The 26,586-nt window shown below is 39.9% G+C and overlaps 1 protein-coding gene across 2 annotated transcripts in view; it reads left to right on the top strand.

Annotated features, from left to right (window-relative positions):
* The window catches only part of DTWD2 (DTW domain containing 2), a 196,649-nt gene that overhangs the window by 18,371 nt on the left and 151,692 nt on the right, over positions 1-26,586 (top strand). For both annotated transcript variants that reach the window (XM_080804993.1, XM_080804994.1), the window contains exon 2: positions 1,466-1,655. In XM_080804993.1, coding sequence (XP_080661119.1) covers positions 1,603-1,655 — 53 coding nt within the window. In that variant the 5' untranslated portion in view covers positions 1,466-1,602. The remainder of the gene's footprint in view (positions 1-1,465; positions 1,656-26,586) is intronic.

The raw sequence follows: 26,586 nt of genomic DNA, 5'->3' as shown, positions 1-26,586 counted from the left end.
AATTTCCTCACCTCAGGAGGAACCCAATTAAGGATAGCCAGAAAATTAAAAAATTTGGAACATTGTGTTTCCTAAGAAGATAGCTATCATAAAACTAGGAACTCCTCATACAAATGTGAAAGGAAATACTCTGGCACTCAACTAAGATCCTAGCCTTTGTGATACTTCAAAAAGCTCAATCTTTGGAGAGGTGTTGAAGAATCTGTTAGAGAAGGTCAGCATTCAACAGAACTTACAATCCAGCCGGGTAAGAGGAACATATAAGTTAGAAAATATGGTAAGAGATATACGAACTATGAAGAAATAACATGTAGGTGAACTTTTAGGGAGAAGGAGTGTGGAGGAAATGGTCAGTTCTCAAGGAAGGGATGTCTTAATGGATCTGGAACAGTTGCTTAGAAGAAGGTACTGTTTTAGAGGTAACTTAGAGGTACTTAGGGGTAAGTCCTTGGGAGATGAAGATGTGAAGGTGACATGGAGTGCTTTCTAGACAAAGTTAGCAACTCAAGCAAGGGTTATGAAATGGCTTGACCAGTCCAGGGGCTGGAAAACATCTTGGGTGGCTAGAGAAGTTGAGTGACAAGTAAGAGATGATACATATATTGTGGAAAATTTGTATACCTTGATCTCTACCTCAAATAAAGCTCTTTAGAGGAAAGGAAGTAACTTGATAAAAGCATAATTCCTTATTAATAAAGGATTTCACCTGAAAAGCTTCTGTTTTCACAATTATAAATATATCTTGATCCTGATAGTCATACTCATTTTTTAACTGCCCTGAGTCAGCTTTAAAAATTATGTCACATGTGCAATTCAACAGATACCCTTTCTCCCACCATAATCTAGTTGCTACAAATATTTGAAACTTCATTCTGGATAATATAAATTTGTGCAAATGGATCTACTTTAAGCAAATGCCATTCAATTGGAAAAGTCATGTTCTGATATTCAGGTGCACAAAGTAATTTACAGGCCCGGCCAAGCAATATTCTATTTGTATATGTATCTGTGTCTGTGTATGTATCTGTGTCTGTGTGTCTGTTTATGTGTACCCACAAGTATCATTTCTATTTATGTAGTATCCTTTATAACCTAAAACGAACATTACAGGCTATTGTCTAATGGTTTTCTATTTACTATTGCAAGGTAACATTGTTGTTAGTAAACACTCTGCATGGAGAGAACTATTACAGTAAAACCCACTCAACCACAGTTCAATGTCCTCGTTCAATGGGTTTCTATTTAGAACATAAGCAAGGTAGAACCTAATAACAGACAGAGGAGCTTGTCATGTCCTTGCTTTCTTTGCCTTTCTTTTGGGTTCAGGTTTATAGCATTAAGCTCATAATCATATTTCCTTGTTCATGGCACATTGCCATCATTCATACAATCCTCTCCCCAACCCCTCACTTTTTAAAATTTTAAGCAAGGGAAATATTTTTACCTTTGTGCTTCCATTTTTCAGGGTTTAGATGGAAATGAAGTGCTAAGAGTCAAAGAGACCAGGGTTTGGATCTTGGGTAAATGATTGAACTTCTCTGAGACTCCATGTTTTCATCTATAAAATGGGAATAACAACAACTAATTCATCGTGGTGTTGTTATGAGAATGGACTATGCACCTAGAATGCTAATTAATACAGTGTCTGGAACATGGTAAGTGCTTAATACGTTTTTGCTACTGTTCAGTAACAATGGCATTAGAACTTTAAATATGGACAAACTACAATGCAGGCTAAGAGTATTACCAATATGCTTTGTCACTTTAAGTAAGTCACTTTGCCAAACTGTTACTTCCATTTTTGCAACTAAGGAATAGAAATGACATTGCAATTGTTTGTAAATAAGATTTTGAAATTTTAAAGCACGAAATAAATGTTAATTTATGTCACTTCATTAAAATCTGTAGTTACAGGGTACTTGGGTGGGTGAGTTGGTTAAGCGTTTGCCTTTGGCTCAGGTCATGATCTCGGGAGTCCCAGGATTGAGTCCTGCATCAGGCTCCCTGCCCAGCAGGGTGTCTGCTTCTCCCTCTGCCCTTCACCTTACTCTTATGCTCTCTCTCTCAAATAATAAAAATAAAATCTTTAAAAAAAATCTGTAGTTACGTGTATAATCCTGAAAATAAGTAAAATTTGTATTTTGTATTAACAGTGGACCTTCCACTAAGGTGTTATTAAGACGTTTCAAAGATAAATGTAGAGCATTCAACTTAAGGTTAGGGACTCTGTAAGATAGGAGGAGCAGATATTCTGTAACTGATGGGCAATGATAGAAGAAATTTATCTTCTCGGAAGAATTCCATGTTTATTCCTATACAGTAAATAGTGACCCCTCAGTGAACCCTACCAGCTGCTCCATTGGGAAGTGGATAGTGCTAATGACCAGGTCTTCAGTGGGAGCTGATTCTGTGGGTCTTTAGACCACTTGAGTAACTATAGCCAATCCTCTCCCCTTTCATGCCTAATTCTGACTTAAAATTTAGCTCCTCCAAAGGGTTAGCAACAAAGGAGGAAATGTTCTGCTGTAAATGTAATGGAACTTGTGGGTCTTCTAAGACTGTCTATTTTGACCCTTACTTCTCAAGGCATAAGACTCATCATCGGTATAGGCACGTTAGGCTCTTTTCGCTGAAGGGCTGTAAAGAGCAGTGACTTCGATCCTTAAAGCCAGACTGCCTGGGTTTGAATCCTGACTTTGGTGCTCGTGAGCACTGTAAACTTAACCTGTTAGGGCTTAAATAGCACCTACTTCATGAATTAGACCAGTACCTAAACCATACTAGAGGCTTAGTTAATATTAGCTGTTAGTTCTACATTTTTTTTCTTTTTTAAATGCCTAACAGGAATATGATTTGTCTGAAAGGTAAAACAGGAGGATGAAGTTGGCTTAACTTGAAATAACTTATATGGGCAGACACCATCAAGATACCAACGTGAATCACTCCACCGTCACATAAATGATACGGGTTTCTTCCTCATCGCTAAAATTCTGAAAGGTAGTACAGTACAGAGAATAAGTGCATGGGCTTTTAACTCAGTCATGACACTTAAGTGTTTCTTCCTTTGTAAAATGGTTAGTACCTCCTGCATGGAGTCGTTCTGAGGCTTAGAAGAGATAATGCCAGTGAAGCGATTAGCACCGTTTCCGACAAACAGTAAACACTTAATATTATGTTATCAATAATAAATGTCAGTGGTGGTTGTTATTTTAAGTAAAATAGCAAGGTATATAAGCCCCTTCGAATATTCCGAAGCTGTAACTCTCATTGTCACAAATTGAAACGTGGTCAGAACTGGGGCTTCTTGTAGATTTAGATGTATGGAAAAAATGCTAGAAGGATTCTATGCCTGGGCCATAAGAGGCACTTACAGCATGAGTGCCTCTGTGAATACTCTGGCTGTTTTCTTCTGTGAACCTCACATCTCAGTCTCTAAGATTCTGTGCTTTGTTTTGCCTTCCTATTTCAGGTCAGGTTAGCTGTGGGAGGTTGTTTATGCCATTGCTAGGTCTTGCTTTAATCTGATCTAGTCTTGATCTGAATCTGTTAGAAGCGGCTAAAAGAAGCCATAGCTAGTTGGCATTAGTTGAAAAAGCATGAAGAGTTTGGGGAAACAGTTTTTAAGAGTAATAGGAAAAGAACAGAATGTTATTAGATTGGATTTGAATGCCTTGCGTGTATTGGAGTTTGGATTACCTTCTCTATGGGCTAACACTGGCAAGATTTCAGTTAGCGTCTTTCCTTATTCAGTTTACTTGGCTTAAAGCTCATTATTGTCTTATGGATTCAAATTAATTTTAGTTTTAGCCCAAGTAAAATGTAATCAAGATGGTAAACCTTTAGTTCCAGTCTTCTCAAACGCATTACAAAGCAAAATGGTAGTCTTGCATGATGAGTTGCTCTGAAATATTCAAAGCACAGCTATGAATCATTTAAACTGATAAATACTTTAAGAATCTTTTTTTTTTAAGATTTTATTTACTTATTTGACAGACAGAGATCACAAGTAGGCAGAGAGACAGGCAGAGAGATAGGAGGAAGCAGGCTCCCTGCTGAGCAGAGAGCCCAATGTGGGGCTTGATCCCAGGACGCTGGGATCATGACCTGAGCCGAAGGCAGAGGCTTTAACCCACCCAGGCGCCCCTAAACTGATAAATACTTTAGATTGCAATAATAAATGTACACATTATTTTAGCAGGAAAAAATTGCCATTAATTCACAAGGGGCAGCAGAGTTGTGTTTACCTATTCATCTACTTACAATAGGTTGTTTAAACCCTCTCCCTTGCCACAGCCTTTGATCCAAACTGTATCTTCATTTGCAGTGGATCAAGGGTGTTGCTGTGGCAACACTGAAAACTCAAGGCACCAGAACGGGGTCAGGTCAGAAAACCTCAAAATCTGTCCTTCTATGTCCGTATGGCATGTATTTGCTGTATGTGATTTGTTTGGTTATTTGTGTACCTATCCAGGAGATAGGTCTGAACACTGCCTGGGATCACGTCTCCTTGGAAAGAAAAAAGGAGGCAAGGGAGCAGAGAAGGGGAAGGGAGGGAGGAAGGAAAAAAAGAAGAGAAGAGTGTGTTTGTATGGCGCCAGAGTCAGAGACATGGGCCTAGGAAAATACTGTTATCATTATGATCTCCTGCCTTCTACATACCACCCCATTGGCTGCTCTTTCATGTCGCTATCCCATTTCTTTATGAAGTCAGACTTAGAGATCTTTTCTTGGTTGTCACAAATGGATTCAGTAATTTGAATCCCCCTCAGGAGTGAAACAGTCAATGGGAAACATTTTTTTAATGTAGGTCTTAAAATAGCCTCCCCTGAATAATTCACAGGTCTGTCATAGATGGTCATGTTCATTCTCCTACTTCAAAGTTTGATTTTTCTGTTTCTGTCAGCTCCAGGATCAGTAAAACCTCTGAGATGTAAAAAGAGAAAGAAATTCAACATTGCTTTTCCTCTGTACTCTAACTTGCCCTTTTATCTACAGGAGCTAAAAGTATTAATTTTGGAACCACACCTATTTTTTTGCCCCAAAGACTATCTTAAATAATTTATAATGATGACACACAATGAAATACAGTTGTGAAATGGCTTTCAGGAGTACTGTTCTTTGACCCCAAAAGACACTTGATTGAGTGCATTCTTTCTGATTGGAAGATAGCAGAACTCATTAACCTAAGGGATAGAATGACATTTACTGTGTCTTTGACTGTTTCAAGAATAGGATCTTCCCACTAGATTACGTTGTTGTCAGTCTTTTTACTGTTTTAAGGGAAACACATCAATCTAACGTTTAAAAAAAAATTCTATTTCCTTCTTTGAATAAATAATACAGTCATATGGTGTAAAACCCAAAACGTACAGAAGGGTATGTAGTGAGATGTCTCTCTCCTGCCCTTGGCCTCCCAGCTGTGCAGGTCCTAGAGGTAACCACTGCATTTTGGATACTCTTCAGGACATAGCCTCACACTGAATTTTGACACATCTCTCCCGATCTAACCAGACGTTTGGCTCAGACTTTACTGTCAAATTCAGTTATTTCCTAAAGAAACTGTTTCTCCCTGCTGGCCATTTGCTAAAAATTGATTCACAAAATGGAAAAACTTAATATAATTAAACTCCCATTTAAACAAACTTGATAGAATGTCAAAATTGCTGGGATTAATTTAAATAATGTTTAAAAGAAAACCAATTACTGTAGAGTCCAGATGGCAACTTAAAAAAAAAAATATATATATATATATATATATATATATAGCAGTGTCTTTTCTTAGGTTTGTCTGTCAGGGAAGAGGATGACTTCTATATTAGAGAATTCTTTGTTTTTGTTGTTGTTAATCTTGCCCTATGTCAAGTTAGGCTTCCAGTCGCAGAAGGCCCCTTCTTTTAGCTCTACCTCTTTTTTGCATGTTTTTGGGGATTACCTTGTCCTTAGCCTTCTTCTTCTATCCTGAGCTTTACAATTAGGTTTTACACCTTCTTAGAGCTGTCCCCTGGGTTTAGGCTCTTTCGCCTGTTTGCCTGGCTTCCCTGTCCTTCTTTGTTCTGCGATCCCAGCAGGTAAACACAGTCACAGGATAAAGATTTAACTCTTTAACAGTCGGGTTGGATAGACCTGTGTTTGGGAACAGCAGGTCTACACTGGGGTTTCCATTTGATGCAATTTGTTGAACTCTATCACCCCCCCCCTATTAATGAGTCATTTGTTTGGAAATGGGAACTGGTTCATTAAATGACAACTTAAGTCAAACAGATTTTTAGTGAAATTGGACTGTCCTTGATGATGCAGTTCCTAGATTCCACTAGAGTGAATTATTTATGAGTCGATCCTGAAGGAAGTCACATGATCCCACCCACAAGCAGTACTGTACTTGTGGAGAGTGTTATGGTGAAGATATCAGGCAAGGTATTCTCCTGAGGGTACATGCCGTCAGCCCACAACAGACAACTCTCTAAGAAGGGCTTTTAGGTATTTCTAGCAGTTAATCCTACTTTGCTAGGATTCAAGGTGGACTTACCTCATATACACATTTAGGACAAGGTCCCAGGATTTTATTAGTTCTGATACCATAAATTTATACTAAGAGAACATGTACTAATGCAGAGGAATAGTGTTTTTATTTTTTCATTATCAAGTACTGTAGCTAGGCAACCAGGAATTTGATTAGAATCTGCTGTTTGCTTGACACAACATTCTCATTGCCCTCAAGGTCTCTGCCAACAAGGTTAGAAACTCCTGTGACAATGTCAAGCAGTTCAGAACTATTGGATCATCTATGTTAATATTTTTTTCCCCAGTGTGCTTCAGATCAAGTGTTCTTCTATTTATTACTCATTTTATTTTATTTATTTAAAGGATTTTATTTATTTGACACAGAGAGAGAGCACAAGTAGGTGGAGTGGCAGGCAGAGGCAGAGGGAGTAGCAGACTCCCTGTTGAGCACAGAGCCTGACACTGGACTCAATCGCAGGACACTGAGATCAAGACCTGAGCCAAAGGCAGACGCTTAACCGACTGCACCACCCAGGCGCCCCTATTTATTACTCATTTAAAAAACCATACTGCTTTATGGAGCACCTGGCTGGCCCAGGTGGTGGAGTATGCAACTCTTGATCTTGGGGTTGTGAGTTCGAGCCCATGTTGGGTATGGAGATTACTTGGAAAATGTATGTTTAGGGGTGCCTGGATGGGTCAGTCAGCATAGCATCCAACTCTTAATCTCAGGGTCCTGAGTTCAAGGATTCCCACATTGGGCATGGATCCTACCAAAGAAAGAAGAAAGAAAGAGAGAAAGAGGAGAGGGAGGGAGGGAGGGAAAGGAAGGAGGGAGGAAAGAATGATGGAAGAAAGGAGGGAGGGAAGAAAGGAAAGAAGGAAGGAAAGAAATCTTAAAACAAAACAAAACCATACTGCTTTAAATGGGTTACCTGAGATACTGTCTTTTACTAGCACAGGCTTGTACCTCATAGGTTGAAAACAAGCTTACCAGGGCCCTACCTATTTTGGGTGTAAGTAAAAACTAATCTTAAGTTTGGAATTGTATGCAAAATATCGATGTTCTATTTCTGGTTATGTATTCTCATGAGAAACCTCATTAACTAAACGAAAGGGCCGTGAAAACTCTGTGGAAGGATATTCTTGGTTTATGGCATTCAAAAATTTCATGATTATGTCTTCTGCCACAGTGTTGTCACAGTACTTATATGTGGTTATCTTAGAAGCTAGGATACTGAGATTGTATTGACAAAATTAATAGAGTGCTAGGGACTTGTCTAATATACCTCCTATATAGGCAGAATAACAGAGAGAAAGGGTTTTAGATTAATAGCATTTAAGCTCTAAGTAGGTTAAGCTACTGTTTGCCCTTAAGACTAGCATGACTGCAACAGATATTTGTCTACATATATTTTTTTCAGGTGAGAACAATACCTTTGTGTTTCAGTTTAGCAGTATCTTTAGGTAAATTAATGTCTTCAAATTTGGTTTCAAACAACCTCCTGTTGGAAACTGGTAGGCACACAGCCACTATTTTATTTCCTTACTATGATTTCAGATGGTTTATGTTTAAGTAATTCTCCTGAAAATGACTTTAGGACTGGCAGGTAATGACTCAATGGAACAATTCCTCCTCTGACTCATGGAGAATCTGGTATTAGTCATTTGACTCATCTGCTTCTCTCGTTTAGGAAAAGTCACTATAAATGCACCATAAGGTGCTTGTGAAATGCTCCAATACACATATAAAAGGTGTTAGAAAATTATAAGGTTAGAGAGCCTTACTTTAAAATACAGTTTTATAAAACTTCAAACAGGTATTGATTTTCATTATAGACCAATTCTAGAATTACCTATTTATGTGCGGGGAGGTGGGAAACAACCCACCTTCTCTCCAAATGAAATATCTCATTAAAGTTTTATAGCTTCAGTATGCTTCTGATCATTAGGTTAAATAAAATAAATGGAAAGAAACAAGCATTCAGTGCTGGATTTAATTTAAAAACGTTTCCTAATTAAGTTTAAAAATCCTCACAATATCCAGTGCCTACCATAAATTAAATTAATTAAATCAGATGCTTATTCCACTTTGGTTAAGTAGAATTAAACCTGTCTCCAACATAATTTTTTTTAAGATTAACAAATGTCAGTCTCCCAAAAGTATTTCCATTAAATAGAAATGCAGTGTGTAAGTGATATGCTTTTATTAGAATAACTGACAACCCTTTCTTTAAATAATAGACTTGATTTTTTAAGAACAGCGTTAGATTTGTAGAAAAATTGAGAAGATAGTTCAAGGAATCCCCCTAGAACCCCTACCTAGTTCCCCTTATTATCAGTATCTTACATTATTATGGTACATGATAATATCAACTAAATATCTGTATAAATTATACATCAAATAAAGATGAGAAAGTATATTTTTTTATTCTGAACTTATTTGGGTTATTGGCCTTTCCTTCTATACTCATATGCTAAGTCATACTTTCAGCTCTGTTGGTATTTTCCTCTGAGTCCTGATTTACCCGCTTCAGCGATAAGAAGAAATGAAATGTTGTTCCATCCCTTTTTTTTGTTTGTTTTTCTCCCCATTTCTTTTAGTGTCACAGCAGCAACTCCTCAGCTTGGTGCACAGGTGTTTGGGCTCATGAGAGCTAGTGCTACTAGGCAGACCCGAGTTCCTAAAACATGTAACTCTACCCTTCACATTCCTGAAGGCATGGGCAGATCCAGATTTTATGAGGCAGGACGAGTATACATTTTTGGAGGCGTCTTAAAAAGGACAGACAAAATTACATTCATTTCTTAGAAGGGGCCCATGCAAATGAAAAGCACTGAAGTTTAACATTAATTAGCTTCATGGTTAAATTGGTCACCACCAAAGGACTGTATCTCCATGTATAAATATATATATTTCCTACTGATACCCCCATATGTGTGTTTACGTGTGCATGCACGCATGTGTGCATGCATGTATGTGTGAATAAAACCCAAAACAACACAGTCATAGGCACCTGTTCTTTCTTTCTTTCTTTTTTCTTTTTTTAAAGATTTTGTTTATTTATTTGACAGAGATCACAAGTAGGCAGAGAGGCAGGCGGCAGGTGGGGGGAAGCAGGCTCCCTGCTAAACAGAGAGCCCGATGATGCTGGGCTCCATCCCAGGACCCTGAGGTCATGACCTGAGCCGAAGGCAGAGGCTTTAACCCACTGAGCCACCCAGGCACCCCGCACCTGTTATTTCTATATGGGATTTTGGTCTCCTACCTCCAATGTGAAATCTAGTGAGTTAGACTGCACCCCCTCAGTGGTCAAACTCGACACTCCGATTTTATAGCTCTTCTATAAAATGAGGTCTAGAGCAATGAAAAGTGCCCGAATGCAAAAGAGCAAGACAGAACCTAAACCTGAGCAGTCCAGAATTATTTATTAACCTAGACACTCCCCTGGGTGGGGAATCGGCCTGTTTCACCTAAACCCTTGAGAAGAAAGGACACCCAGAGAGAGGTGACTCCTGTAAGTCTTGTTTACCTTTGAAAGCACCTTCCCAGTATAATCTAAATCATCCTTCTGTAGGGCCCCGGAGTCTAGCAGGAGCCCTTCCCGTGGGGCAGAGTCCTGCAGCAGAGTGAAGAAGGAAGTCAGCTGGGTGGTAAGAGGACAGGAGGGCTGACTGAAGCAGGCTTACTCTCCTGCCTTCCCCATCTCCAGGCTTTAGGGTAATTCCTCTGTTTATCCATCAACCCCCATATGAGATTTAGAAACGTGATACTCATTCAACCCACGTTTCAGATTGTTTGCTCCGATTGATCAAAATGTTTAATTCATCTGCTATTTACGTAGCATGATTTTCAAAAAACCAAAAACTTCACCTTAATTAAGAGAGGGGGTAAAGATGTTGGCTGTAGAGATACGCATGGACTTAGAAATGGATTACAGTTCTGTTTCTCTCTACGTGGTCACAGTTTCTACTTCCCTCTGGGTTTCTGCTTAGCATCTGGGGGGTGGCCAACTTCTTCTTGCAGTTTCTACCTTTTAACTTCCGCTTGTACAGAACTTATACTTGTTAACAGTGCTATTCTAGGGGCTGGAAATACAACAGTGAGTAAGATGGCCCTGACCCATCATGGAACTTACAGTATGTCAGGGAATAAACAGAAAGACTGAGAGAGAGAAGGCACGTGAACTATAGGGAGCAGGTGCGGGGACGGAGGGAGAGATGTTATACTCTGAAACCAAACACACGAGATGCAATGAAAACCTACATTAGGTGAGCGTAATATAAACTGTGGATCAGGGTGCTGGGTGGCTCAGTCAGTTAAGAGTCTGCCTTCAGCTCAGATCATGACCCCAGGGTCTTGGCATGGAGCCCCACATCCAGCTCCCTGCTCAGTGGAGAGTGTGCTTCTCCCTCTGCCCTTCTTCCTCCCCACCGCTCATGCACGCTTTCTCTTTCTCTCTCTAGCTCTTGCTCTCGCTCTTGCTCTGTCTCAAATAAATAAATAAAATCTTTAAGAAGAAAAACCTAAAAAACCAAGAATAAACTGTGCATCATGATCCAGGAATGTTTTTAACAAAGGAAGGAAAATGTCAGAATAAATCATGTACAGTAAGGATAAATATTGCTTTGTGAATCTTCGGGTTTCAGTTTGCATTATCAATTGGTAAACAGATAATATTCCAGGTCCTTGTGGAGTGTGCTTTCTAGGAGGAAGATAATAAACAACATAAATTAGTAAAATATAGAAGATATTAGAAGGTGATAAACTGAAAAGTAAAAGGCAAGGGAGAGTATATAAAATATCAGCGGTAGGCGTTGAAATATGAGAGGCAGCAGCTGGGGAAGACGGTGGCTTTTGGGTAAAGACCTGGAATAATTGAGGGAGTGAGCCATACAGCTGTTTGGAAGAGGAACATTCCAGACGGAAGGCATAGCCAGTGCAAAGTCCTTGAGTGGGTCTGATTTATTGTTGGGATTTATAGATGAGCAAGGCCAATGCGACGGAAGGGGGAATGAATGGCATCAAGGAAGACGGGTCAGTGGGGCCTCTGGATCATGCAAGACCTTATAGTTCAAAGCAAGGCTTTTGGTTTTGACTTTTTTTTTTTAAGATTTAATTTATTAATTTGACAGACAGAGATCACAAGTAGGCAGAGAGGCAGGCAGAGAGAGAGGAGGAAGCAGGCTCCCCGCTGAGCCCGCTGAGCAGAGAGCCTGATGCGGGGCTCCATCCCAGGACGCTGAGATCATGACCTGAGCCAAAGACAGAGGCTTTAACCCACTGAGCCACCCAGGCGCCCCTGGTTTTGACTTTTGAATGAGATGGGAAGCCCCTGGATGGTGTTGAGCAACAGAGGAACATCTGACTTATGCTTGAATGGGATCATTCTAGCCATCGGTTTGAGAAGAGTTTTCAGGAAGGCACAGGCAGAAGTAGGAGCAACAGAATATAAGCTCTCTCCAGCGCAAGAGTGTTTCGCTGTTTGGTTGGCTTTGTATCCCTAGTGCTTTATAACAATGACTGGCACATAGAAATAGTGATTTATTCAAGAATGAATATTTGAAGGGGCCCCTGGGGGGCTCAGGAGGTTAAGCGTCGGCCTTCAGTTCAGGTCATGATCCCAGGGTCCTGGGATCGAGCCTCCAGTCATGCTCCCTGCTCAGTGGGGAGTCTGCTTCTCCCTCTGCTCCTTGCCCCTTCTCTCTCAAAACAAATAAATAGAATCTTTAAAAAAAAAAAAAGAATGAATATTTGCCTATAAGTGCACCAAATCATAGCATGAAATATATTTCTTCTCGCTGTGGGTAGAGGTCATAAGGGTTTAAAGTTCCTCTCTTAGAGGAAACTGACCTGGTCTTGGGTCTCACAAAAGACTCTCTGGGAATTGACATTTAGGCTGAGATCTGAGGAACAAGCAGGAGGAGGTTTGGGATGAAGAGAAGACAAGATTTTTCCAGGAGGTGTAAATTTGGAAATTATCAGCCCCTGCATTAATATTTGAAGCTCTCCTCTGTGTTTCTGGGTGGACGTAAGGAGCAACGTTAAAGCCGTTGCAAGCCACTCCCACTTTCTCTTTCTTATTTTTTGTACCCATTCTTGTGAACTTTCCCCTATTGAAAAATAGCAGAGAGTGGTCATTTTTCTGAAAATTGCCAATCTTAAAGGCAGCCTCCTGTGCCATGTCACAATAATCGGAGAAGTTAGTAAACAAAATTCCTGTTTCGTTCCTTTTTTAAAAAGTGTCCATCATGGTGATTTGATAAACATAGGCCCTGTACATGGATGCCCCTCATCTAGTGAACAGATCTGCCTTTTTAGTTCTTTTTTGTAAGAGCCTCTAAGTTCTACTCTTCCAGCAAATTTCAATTATACAGTACAATGTTATCAACTATAGTCACCGTGGTTCGCATTAGATCCTCAGAGCTTTTCATCTTATTGCTGCAAGTTTGAACCCTTTTACTAACCTCCCTTATTTCCCCCACCCAACAGCCCCTAGAAACCACTTTTCTGCTCTGTTACCGGGAGTCTGAGAATTTGTTTGTATGCTTATTGTGTCCACATATAAGTGATATCATGCACTATTTGTTTTTCTCCATCCGCATTATTTCACTTGGCATAAGGCCCTGAATGTCTCTCTTTTTGAAAAAAGCTCTAGTTATTAATTTTAGGGAAAGAGAGAGAGCACGTCACGGCGTGGGGGTGGGGTAGGGGCCGAGGGAGAGAGTCTCAAGCCAACTCCGACTGAGTGCAGGGCCCCACATGGGGCACGATCTCATGACCCTGAGATCATGACCTGAGCCGAAACTGAAAGTCAAGCGCTCAACCCACGGCGCCACCCAGGTGCCCCTAATGCACTCAGTTTCTATCCATGTTGTTGCCAATGCAGGATTTCCCTCTTTAACTGGCTGAATAATATTCCGTTCTGTATATATACAGAAAACATCTTCTTTATCCATTTATCCACTGAGGGAAACTTAGATTGTTTCCATGCCTTGACTGCTGTGAATAATGCTACAGTGAACACAGGAGCATGGCTATCTCTTCCATATCCTGTTTTCATTTCCTTTGGATGTATCTATTCCCAGAAGTGGAATTGCTGGGTCATATGGTAGTTCCTTTTTTTTTTTTTTTTTTTTTTTGAGGAACCTCTGTATTGTTTTCCACAGTGGCTGCACCAATGTACATTCCCACCAACAGTGTACAAAGGTTCTCTTTTGTCCACATTCTCAAACTGCTTGTTATCTCTTGTCTTTTTGAGGATAACCATTCTAACAGGTGTGAGGTGATATCTCATTGTGCTTTGGATCTGAAATTCTACAATGTACACATTGGCCATTTGTATGTCTTTTTTGGAAAAATGTCTATTCAGTTCTTCTGCCCATTTTTGGACTGGGTTATTTTTTGCTACTGATGTGTATGAGTTCTTTATATATTTCAGATCGTAACCCTTTATCAGGTACACAATGTGCAAATATTTTCACCCATTCTGTAGGGTGTCTTTTCATTTTGATGACAGTTTGTTTTGCTGTGCAGAGGCTTTTCAGTTTAATGTCATCCCAGTTTTTGATTTTAGTTTTTGTGGCCTTCACTTTTGGTGTCAAATCCAAAAAATCATTGCCAATACTATGTCAAGGAGCTTACCCTCTGTGTTTTCTTCTGAGAGTTTTTATGGTTTCAGGTCTTACTTTCAAGTCTTTAACTGCTTTTGAGTTGATTTTTGTGTATAGTGTAAGATAGACGTCCAACTTCATTCTTTGCGTCTGGCTATCCAGTTGTCCCAACATTATTTATTAAAGAAACTACTGTTTTCCCATTGCATATTGTTGGCTTCTTTGTCCTAAAATAATTGACCATATATGCATGGGTTTATTTCCAGTGTTGTATTCTGTTCTGTTGATCTATGTAACAGTTTTTAAGCCAATACCATCCTGTTTTGATCACTATAGCTTTGAAAGATAGTTTTAAATCACGAAGTGTAATGCCTCCGGATTCATGGCTATCCCTGTTTTCTGAAGCTGTACCTTTTTATCTTTGATCCATGCTTTAATTTTGAATAGGTAGAATGTGATTATTACTGTGTATAGACATAAATATAATTATATTATACTAGACTAGCAATGCTTTTCTCCTGATTCTTCATGCAGAGTATTCAACAACACTGGTTTGATTTGAACTGATGCTAAGTCAGAATCTGCTGTTGTGGTAAGACACACACACACACACACACACACACACACACACACATAATCTCAGCAAATTTAACTCCAAAATTATTCATTTAGAACAGGATTTTCTAACTAAACACATCTTTGGTGTGTGTGATTTTCCAAGGAAAGTTCAACAATCTTCTAGTATTTTTTTAAACTATATAATAGAATGAAAGTTCTTGGGCATGTTGTTTGGAACAATATCACAATTTAAACTACAACAGAGTCTAATTTTAACTTTACTAATTAAAATTTTGTAATATTCGCTTGTCTAAAAAAATCAAACTAGAAAAAATATTTAACCTGTTTTAATAATTGTTTCAAATAACTTTTCTTGTTACAAGGTAAACATTATCAGTGTAGAAGATATAGAAACCACCTAAATGTATAAAGAAGAAAATAAAAATCACCTGTAGTCATATCATTCAGGTATAATGTCACTAGTTACATTGTACAATATTTTCTCCCAGTTTCCATAGATACATTTAGTGTATATTTTATTTTTTTAGTATACTATGATATGCTGATATTGGGTTGCATTTATTGACCATTTCTTATGAACTGGCACTGCACTAACTATTTTACATACATTACCTCATTTAATGATCATGAGGACCTTATTTAAAATTCAGTACTATCATTCCCATTTTATAGACAAGAAAACTGAGGCCCTGACTGGTTGAATCACTTATTCAAGATCATACATTTAGAAAGTATCTTAGCAAACTCTAGAATTCTGGCCGATCTGACTACAAAGCCTAAATTAAAGCCTATATTCTCTACCATTATCTTGACCTGCTTTTGTCATTTGTCATTAGATTGTGTGAATTTTGCCATGTCACTACATGTTCTTCATAACATGATCTTAAGGGCTGTAAAGTTTCCTGTTTTGTCAGGTGTACCGTAATTACTTTGACCCTGTCTCTTTGGAGCTTTAAGTTGGTAACAGATTTGAAGGCAAGGACCATGTGTGAGTCATCACTGTAGCCCCCAGCATCTAGCAGCATGTTCAGGCTTGAGATGTCAGCTGAATGCCTAGGTGGAGAGGGGAAAAGGAACAATGTCTGAGGTAAATGACATAAAAGATGGAAGCAGGCAGAAATGACAGGGCCATGTTTGTGGAGAAATGAAGAAAGAATCCTACTCAAAAGGAATAGAAGGAACGCATATTAGAGGAATTGGTTTTCATTAGGCTAGTTGAGTTGTAAAGAACAGAAACTCATTCAGCCCAGCTTTCTTGAGATGGTAATTATCGATAAGGAACATGGTGATACCACAAGAATTCTAGTCTGTAACTATAACAGACTCCCTCCTAATACGCCTCTACCACTTTCTTTGAATCTGTTCCAGGGTGTCTATTGGCTTCTCCTCCGATTACCAATTGGTTCACATACTCTTTATCTTTTTATGCCCATACATTTTCTTTACCCCATGGATTAAGTCAACATGTCAGCCCATTCATGGCTCATTAATACTCACCTGTCCTCCTACTTTGTGAGCCTTCTGATTTTGCTTCCAGAGCAAACTGTCCAATGCAGGCTTGAAAGGCATAAACATTAACACAATCAGCATTGTGGTTCTGAGAACGATGCTGGAAGGAGATGGTAGGTGTAAAGAGCATTCATTCTTTACTCCAGCCACAAAAGACAATGTACAATTCTCCGTCCCTTTGAATATACTGTTTCCTCTGCTTGAAATACATAGCTTAAAAAAAGTCACTCTTCCTCCCTAGTACCCTCTATACACCACTAGCATAATATCTATAATTCCTTATTGTAATTATCTATTTACCTTGTCATGGCTATGTAACGAGCTTTTCAACAGCAAGGAGAATACATGAATGAATACATTAGTTAAAACTTATTTCCATTCTTTAAATTTTTAAATTTTTAAAAAAGATTTTATTTATTTATTTGACAGACAGAGATCACAAGTAGGCAGAGAGACAGGCAGAGAGAGAGGGGGAGGCAGGCACTGAGCAGAGAGCCCGATGCGGGGCTCGATCCCAGGACCCCGGGACCATGACCTGAGCCAAAGGCAGAAGCTTTAAACCCACTGACCCCCCCCCCACAGGTGCCCCTATTTCCATTTATTTTACACTTGCATCCATTTAGTTACTCATACCATAATTTATTGCCTATGCCAATGTACAAGGGAAACACAATATAGATTGTAAAAATGGAAAAGTCCTTCTACTTTACCCATAGTAGATCCCAAATTATTACAACTATGACACATGCTCTCACAGTGTCTCATATTAATATACTTTTAGACAGAAGAATGCTTTCAGCCTCCAAGAGAAGGAGTAAAGGGGGGGGGAACGCAAAAATAATATGACCAGTGGTAGTGGTAGAGGTAGATATGACCAGCCTGGCCACCCGACTTGATCATAAGGGTACCACTGGTGTAACACACAGGCGGACCCACAGGGGAGATTCCAGGTCATGATTAATATTTCTGCGACCTGCCTCCCATGGGACACACTCCTTTAAGGACAAGGGAATGGTTTTTCAGCGTTCTACACAACTGGCACAATAATGAACACCTGGCATCTTACCTCATTCCTTGCTGCTCTTCCCACAGCAAGGAAGCAGTCACCCTTAAGGTTTTTTAAAAGTGTTGTAGAATAGTCTTGAGATAGGACTATTTCCTAAATAACTTTACAGGGCAAAAACAAAGAAAAGCATCCATGGTTCTCTCAATCATTTTGTTACCTTCTTAATTTTGGTTTTATTTTCCAAATGTTTTCACCTGTAGGAAAGAAGGCACTTAAAAATATTACAGGATGTTCAGCACATTATGTGGTATACAGGAGATCAAAACAAAGCAAAACAAAACACCAACGGCATGACCCAGGCTGTACCTCCTAGGAATGTACGATGTATTAATTTTGATGATATCATTAAAGGCTCGGGATTTTTCCATTTTTCACACATCAGTGACATGTTGGTTCTTGCTCTGAGGCTTGTCTGCTTATGACCACAAGATGATATGTTATCAGGGTGAAGAGCAGGAGTCATTTTCTTCCGTGGGTCTATTATTATCAGCTAGAAGAAACTTCTTTTTTCTTTTTCTTTTTTAAAATTTTATTTATTTGTTCATGGCAGAGAGAGGGGGGCAGAGGCACAGAGAGAAGCAGGCTCCCTGCGGGGCAGGGAGCCCGATGCAGGCCTCGACCCTAGGACCCCAGGATCATGACTTGAGCAGAAAGCAGACGTTTAACTGACTGAGCCATTCAGGCACCATAGGAGAAACTTCTGCTGGACACCCCCTAGTAGACTTCCTGTCATGTCTCCTTGGCCAGAATTGTTTCCCATGCCTGTGCCTAAGCCAGTCATTGGCAAGGGAGATCGGATGACAATAGTTGGCACTAATTTAGATCACTGGGGTTGGGATGGGGTCTAGCCTCCATTAAATTGGAAAACTACCCTAGATCCGAGCAAGCAGGGATTTTCCTGTCAGGGAACAAAACTAAAGTATGGTCTGTGGAGAAGCATGGCCTAGGGAATCCATAGCATGGCCACACACATGTCTTCCACAGAGCAAAATCAGACAAACTCAAAAGCACAGTGGTCTGAGCCATCTGATGTAAGGGCAGATAGCCCCACATGTATTATTTCTTCTGAAGGATTTATTATGTGGCTCTCTAGGGTGACAAATAGGACATGGGCTTTGGAATCAGACAGGACTGGTCACTTAGCAGTGCCTTAACATTAGAGAGATTACCTTCTCTGCAATTCAACTTCCTCCTTTATAAGAAGTAAGATCCTTTTTAAAGGGTAACAGTGCCTGCTTCTAAGAACTCCTGGGGGCTAAACCCTATGACGGACATAAATTACCCAGAATATTACAGACATTCAAAGTGTAAAATCTGTTCTCTCTTTACTGAAATTACAATAATTCATAATGATGGCTCCAAGAATTTTGTTTGGACAAAATTTTGTCCAAATCATAATGATGGCTCCAAGAATTTTGTTTGGATCCAGATATTTATATACATGTATTTATATACATGTATATATAAATGTATATTTATATATACATATGTATATATAAGTGTATATACATATGTATATGTATATATATAAATGTATATTTATATACATTTATATATACAATAGCCAAACTATGGAAAGAACCTAGATGTCCATCAACAGATGAATGGACAAAGAAGAGGTGGTATATATATATATACAGTGGAATACTATGCAGCCATCAAAAGAAATGAAATCTTGCCATTTGCGACGACATGGATGGAACTAGAGGGTATTACGCTGAGCGGAATAAGGAAATCAGAGAAAGACAATTATCATATGATCTCCCTGATATGAGGAAGTGGAGAAGCAACAAGGGGGGCTTGGGGGGCAGGAAAAGAATAAATGAAACAAGATGGGACCGGGAGGGAAACAAACCATAAGGGACTCTTAATTTCACAGAACAAACTGAGGGTTGCCAGGGGGAGAGGGTAGGGAGAGGGGGTGGGGTTATGGACATTGGGGAGGGTGTGTGCTATGGTGAGTGCTGTGAAGTGTGTAAACCTGGTGATTCACAGACCTGTACCCCTGGGGCTAATAAAACATTATATGTTAATAAAAAAATTAAAAGAAAAAGAAGGTACCTGGGAATGAATCATTTAAAAATGTCGCATGAGTGCTTTTTTTTTTTTTTAAGATTTTATTTATTTATTTGACAGACAGAGATTACAAGCAGCCAGAGAGACAGGCAGGCAGAGAGAGAGGAGGAAGCAGGCTCCCTGCCCAGCGGAGAGCCTGATGCGGGGCTTGATCTCAGGACCCTGAGATCATAACCTGACCCGAAGGCAGAGGCTTTAACCCGCTGAGCCACCCAGGTGCCCCGCATGAGTCCTTTAAGGAGGGGAAAAAAACGGAAGGAAAGATAATAAAGGTGATTAAAGAAATTAAACCAGGGGCGCCTGGGTGTCTCAGTGGGTTAGGGCCTCTGCCTTCGGTTCGGGTCATGATCCCAGGGTCCTGGGATCAAGCCCCGCATCGGGCTCTCTGCTCAGCGGGGAGCCTGCTTCTTCCTCTCTTTCTGTCTGCCTCTCTGCCTACTTGTGATCTCTCTCTCTCTCTCTCTGTCAAATAAAATAAAATCTTTTAAAAAAAAAAGAAATTAAACCAAACGAAATGTACAACTTCTTAGTGCAATATTGTCTTGTTTGAGAATATTCAGTTCAGCTCTAAAAGAAAACAAATTACCTCAGTGAAAGCCTTTAGATGTATTAAGTATGGGTGACAAGTTAATATGGAGCACACATGTGTGTTAAGTAGAAAGGGATGAAAGAACCAAGATGTACTTAATATTCATGAGGAACTAAAGACCTAATGTTCGTGATAGATTAAATACACAAAAGGCACTTGATATTCATGGCATACTGAGTATACCTGATATAGGAAAGCACTCAATATTTGTGAGGACTTTATTCAACCACCCATTTTGGACGCTCATTCTGGTCCCATGTTTCCTATACCCAATAACGCAAATAAAACCCAAGATTGTTCAACAGGTTGAACTGAAATGCGAAAGATGTGACAGAGCGTACTGACTCCTGAATCTCTCCAGTAGGGCGATTATGTATCGTTGGTGTCAGGCACCTTCTGTCTGGGCTGCTTGGCTCAAACCTCAACTCTAGTCCTCAAAACCACACCATCCACCCACATGGGGAGGGCTGCCCCTGCCGTGTAGCTTGCACCCTATCCTGTGTGTGAACCTATCCCTCTCTTTCCCCTCTTTCTCACTGTGTATTTTAAAGTGGTTTAATAAACCACGTGATGTGAACTTTTTTCTGTTAGCTTTGAGCCTTTCTGTTCGTGGTATCCTTCAGTAAGTCACTCATTCCCTGAAGCCAGGGTCTCAAGTGTCAATATATTTGGAGTCAGTGACCTTGGACAAGGTTTATAATGACCCTGCTTGCTCATTCTTACATGCTATCAGTTGTGCTGGAAGATTCCAAAGACATCATTATATCTTTGCCCTTTACCAGGAGGACACATGCCATTCACATCACAAGGCATGTGTAGAGTGGGGTGAGCATGCGTGCAGGTCCTAGCAAGATTAGAAGCTGGAAAAGTGGTGAAGGAAAAAAATATGGCTTTTTTTTTTTTTTTTCTCATGGAGGTCCCTTCAGTTTTCCTGTCTCAGGATGACCTCTGTTTTTTAAACAAAGGATCAAATCTTTTACCTGATGCTACCCCTCCTCCTATTATAACCCTTTTGCTGATCACATATTGAATTTGTGTGATTAGTCCCTCATGTTTATTTTATAAAAATGAAGAAATGCTTATGTTATGGCAGATGTTATTATCCTGATTTCTTGAAATGGTTAATAGAAAAGTGACTTCTCAGGCAACCTCCTCATTAAATAAAAATGTAAAATATATCCTGCTTAGAGCAGAGAAGAGCTCTAGAAGGAAACTGTCCAAAAAAGAAGAAAAACCTCTTTTCCTCTGGGTTTCCCCTTTGGGGATTTCTCATATTGCTGCTTCACGCAACTACCTATCTTAGCTCCCTCAGATATAGGTTCTTTCCTTTCTTCTTCTTCTTCTTCTTCTTTTTTTTTGTTTTTAAGATTTTGTTTATTTACTTGACAGAGAGATAGAGCCAGAGAGCACAAGTGGGGGGAGAGGCAGAAGGAGAGGGAGAAGCAGACTCCCTGTTGAGCACAGAGCCTGATATGGGGCTCGCTCCCCGGACCCTGGGATCATGACCTCAGCCAAAGGCAGATGCTTAAATGACTGAGCCCCCCAGGTGCCCAGGTTCTTTCCTTCAAAATGTACAGTCAACCCAGATGTACATAAAACCTCCATCTCCCCCTAGATTTGCTACCACTCTGTTTGTGTGTGTATACACACACACACACACACACGCACACGTGCTTTTTAAAAATTATGAGTTCATATTAATACTGACAGTTCCAATTAGATACCAGAGTCTTTCTTATCTTCCCTCTTTCCATATTTATGTCTATCTCTCTTCTCCTTCAGGAGAGCCTTGGTTTTCAGTGGGACAACTCAAAACCAAATTCTACCTGTCTGCGTGTTACCTGGCAGAACCTGGACTCAGATGATCACAGCTATAACCTGCTTAATCAGAACTAATTTTATTGCCTTCCGTTTTTCCTTTCCCTGTCTCATCTCCCCATACCTCTATAGGCACTTCTGAAATTCACTTCCCAAGTTAACTAACTACCTGCTCTCAAATTCCTCATCTCAGGATATGCTTCTAGGGAAACTCAAGCTCACACCCCACCCCCCGACTTCCCTACCTCCCCACCAATCCCAAGTACCAAGAATGTTCTTGTAAAACTACCAAGATACATGTTCAAAGTAAAACATTAAATTAACAGTATCGTAAGCTGTATTTAGAAAATAAAATGCAGTAGAGATTCGGTAAGAAAAAAAATAATTTCTCGTATTTATCTTTTAACATTCAGGCCTTTCATTTTTTTTCACAAAATAGAACATAGAACTTCACTATTAATATGAAGTATATCAATGAATTAAATTATAGGTTGTTTATAGCCAAAAGGAAGGAAGCAAGAAGGAAGAAGGAAGAAAATAAAAGGTAGAAAAACCAAATCTATCTCCTGGGCGAAGGTTCTATTTTTAAATGACCTTTGTGAATCATGTACATAAGCAATGTGTCATTTGACCCACAACCCGTGCCTTCAAGGATCAAACGTAGGAACGAATGAACACTGAAGCCGATTTTTATCTCAGGCAAAAAGGGGGTAGTATCACTTCATCAAATGAGCTATATTTGTGAAAAAAAATTTGTTATAGAAGAAAACTATTCTTTGCCTGTTGTCTCCGGTTCAGTTTTAGGATAGAGAGAAATAAAAATAGCATTTCCACATCAGTAATAGTTTCATAAGAATGGTTCTTCACATGATACAACAAAACATCCCTCAACCTTTCAGAGAATACCAAAAAATGCCGGTCTTTGCTCTAAATCTACTATAAAGATAAAAGGAAAGCAGAACAGTCAGAGAAAACTATAAATGTAGTATAAGGAAACCTGTATTTAAAAATGAATTATAGTTAAAAATTAACTGGAAATTTAAAAAAAAATCATGGGGAGGGTTATTTCATGAAAGCATTCCTCACAGGACTCTACGTGTAGCCTATTTTATTTTACAAACAAAAATGATATTATAAATTAGTAGGAAAGAGCCAAACCTCTTAAAGTAGAAATGCCTTTTGAGCTTAACGGAAAAGGTTTCCAATGATTTCCTTTGTCAGTCTCTGAGGCCTTTTTCTCCTGGTTGGGGTTATCTTCCTCCTCCTTCCTTCCTCCTTAGCTATGTCTAGGGGGTTGTGAGTGGATCCGTCACTCAGAACCAGGATGCTGGCATTTGCCCCCTTGACAATCACCTGCCATTTGAACCCCCTGACAACACAAATAAGTCCTGTGACACAGCCTTGAGTTTGCCGTAGTGCCTGGATTCAGCTGTTGTCTTCACGCAACCAGGGCTAGCTTTCTTACTACTTCCTGGGTTCTGAAGTCAAAAGTCCTGGATTCAAGTTCTGCCTCTGCCACTACGTTTGACAAATGAGTAAAGAGAAGTTGGATTGTCCAAACAAGGATTCTAGAAATTCTTTCTGGGTCATTTGGATGAACTAGCTGGAGTAGGCAATGCTCTCCACCCACCGGTAGAAGGGGCTACGTCTGAAACATCTCCTTGAGGTACTGGTGGCTTCCTTTCTTCCTAGTGGGAAGAACGGTGCCCCAAACCAACTCGTGTTCACAGAGAAGGGGCACCTAAGCTTGACCATTTAGTGCTCAAGCCCAGACTTTCTGTCCCTTGCTTGTAAATCCAATCTCGGACTGCCCTGTGAAAAGGAGAGCCGCTGGGGAGTGGGATCCCTCTCTTGAAAGCACAGCCCTGTTATGTCTCCAGCTGCACCCTGGCCCTACCTAGCTCGCCTCTCTGCAAGATGCCCAGAGGATGGGTGACCCTGTTGCTCATGGCATGCACCAACTGACAGTGCTAATGTCTGCAAAAGCCCTTGACTTTTGGTATGGTATTTGACTTTTTTGCCCTTTGGTTTCCTTTCCGGTGAAAAAAGGAAAAAACAACACATACCTCCCAGGACCGTTTTAAAAGTTATTTTAAACACTTATTTGTTCAAGCCACAAGGGAGACACTATTGAGTTAACTCTCATGGTTGCATTTGCTGCACAGGTTAAAATCAATCACCTTGGAGAGACTTTGGTATCAATGAAAAGGACATGGACTTTTGTGTCACACATTTGGCTCTACATTCTGACTTTGTTGCTTTAGGCCCTTGTGACCTTGAGTAAATCCTCAAGTCTCTGAACTTAAGAGATAGTGTGAGTATTAAAGGAGATGATGTCTGTAAAAGTATTGAGTCCATCCTTGGTGCATAATACATGCTCAATAAATTGTTAATTTGCCTTCCTGCTTCCCTGCCTCCCCTCCTCCTTATTTCCACTCATGCTTGCATGCTAGCCCCTTCTGTTATCTGACTTCTATGTGTCCCACTTATCCTGAATCCTTCTCCCTCCAAATCTCCCCCAAACTCATGAAATGCTTCCTCAAATCCCACAAATTCCTTCTATGTTGTACGGAACGTGAATCCTTGGTTATTGTGAGTGTAGGACTGCATGTACTTTCTGGAGATAACTACTCCATGTGGAAAGGTCGGGTGATGAAGATCCATCCGTCTTTGCGGTTGTTGCTTTTAACTCCTAAATTAACAGTTGTCATTCATCTTTGTGCACATCTGGACTGTTCTTTGCTTCCCTCTTCTGGCGAGATTCTTTTCAAATTTCTTGAGGATGCAGCTGGAATTTGGAGAGATGCAGGAAACAAGTCAGAAATTCTGGAGTGCTTCCAAGGATTGACCCTTGATGCCGCCCTTTCTTTGGCCCTGCAATGGTGCTGTACTTTCACACAGTTGGCTTGCTGACATCAATGGAGCCAGAAAGACAAAGAAACTAAGAATTGAAATTAGACATTGTGCTGAGTCATGGGGTAAACAGAACCAGCTGAGATATTGATGAGAGCTCTGTTGGAACAGTGGAGGGACTCTCTCTCTGGGCTCTAACTCAAATGGCTCCAAGTCCTAGGCAGGTGAGCAAATTAATAAAAGGGTAGGTATAATACAATAAGGAGTGCTGGAGACTATGGCAAACTGGAGAACATCTTTTTGGGCTAAAGATGTTTAAAAATTGCAAATATCTAGTAGGCCATACCAATTATGTTAGAGGGCCAAATTTGCCTTAAGGGTCATCAGCTGGCAACCTCCCCAAGACTTACAGAACTTGGTCTCTAAGGAACACGGCAACAGGTAATAGTGGTGAGCCAAGAAAGTGGTCACCATCAGGAAGGCTCAACCAGATGTGGAAGGAGTGGCCTGAGAGTGAGTGTTGTGATGAAGGAAGGAAGCCAGCCGTTCATGGGGGCCCAGTTCCAGGGGTGAGAGTGGCAAGAGCCAGGTTCAGTGAAGGGCCTAAGCACTCTGTGGTAGTAGAGGGAATAGGACCCAGGGTCTGAGGGTGGTGAGCACTCCTGGGAGTTGGAGCTAGGAGGCAACAATAGAAGTCATTCCTTGTTACTGAATCCTTGGCATACTGAACCTGTGATACTTAAATCCCTTAATTTTTTTTTCTTCTTAAAAACTGATTTTTCATTGCTTCTTGTAGAGAATTTAGAAAATACCCAAAAGCAGAATGAAAAGGAATTCTCAACTGTCCTACCAAAGGGAAGATAGCACTGTTTCCAAAGCTTGGGGCCAGACAGGGAATCAGAGCTTCTGTCCGAGTGAAGAGGACTTGGGGAGATGGGGCAGAGAACCGGCCTAAGAGCTGTAATTGGGCTGGTTAGGCTTTGTGAATTATCTAGAGCAGGATGAATTTCAGGCTATTTACAAAGAGTTTTGGTTTGAAACTATTGTGGTTTAGAACCAAACTCTCAAACCTACCTCTTATCTAGTTACATCTTCTGTATTCATAATATAGCTTCATCTTTTTTAGGAGTTGTGAACTCTCAGCTTGCATGTTAAGTATTTGTATCCTACTAAAATGTGTGTCCTAAATTCCTTCTTGGAGATAATGGACTTTTGTGATTTACATACACCACTCATCTTTCACATCATGGATTATATTGTCTTAGAATAATTCTGGTTTGACTAAACATATGTACGGAAGAGTATAAATCTTCTTGGTATTCACCTTCTGGCCTGTTTTATGTAAGAGTTGTGTTTTTAGTATAGGAGTACGCCAGGATAAGTAACAAGCTAACTGAGACACTATGTGCCTCAGGCCAAAATTAATTGTTGTCAGCTGATATGGTACCATATTGAATTCTAATTCTGGAGCTTGTATTCAGAAGCTATGGTTTGAATGCAAGAATGAACACTTTTTTTTTTTTTTTTTTTTTTTTACCAAAAGAGAGAAAGAGAGATTTTAGAAGAGAAACATGATACTTAGAGGAGAAAATTTTAACTTGAGATTCTCTGGGCTAGTCTGAAACTGCACTCACACCTCTTTTAAAATAAACAAAATAAATCATTCATCATATGCTCCTATAACAGCATTTTCACTGAATAGGGGCTTTGTGTGTAACATGTTTCCAAAATGTAAAATGTGAGATTTCCCATGTGTGACTGCCGGAGTGAGTCCACTCAAGCATGCTAACATCTGATATTCTAACATTATTTGTATGTTTAGCTTTTCTTGAAACTTCCTTTTTTTTTTTTTTTGGTGGCAATAGCCACATCTGCTTCAGCAATTTTGTGATTTTTAAACTTCCTTCTGCAAAAGGGTTTTAAAAACATGCATGCCGCTTATAAAATGTAAACATTATCTCTTTGGACACTTGAGAAAAAA

This window comes from Martes martes (genome assembly GCF_963455335.1).
Source record: "Martes martes genome assembly, chromosome: 5".
Lineage (NCBI taxonomy): Eukaryota > Metazoa > Chordata > Mammalia > Carnivora > Mustelidae > Martes > Martes martes.
This window is presented reverse-complemented; position numbering and strand designations above follow the sequence as displayed.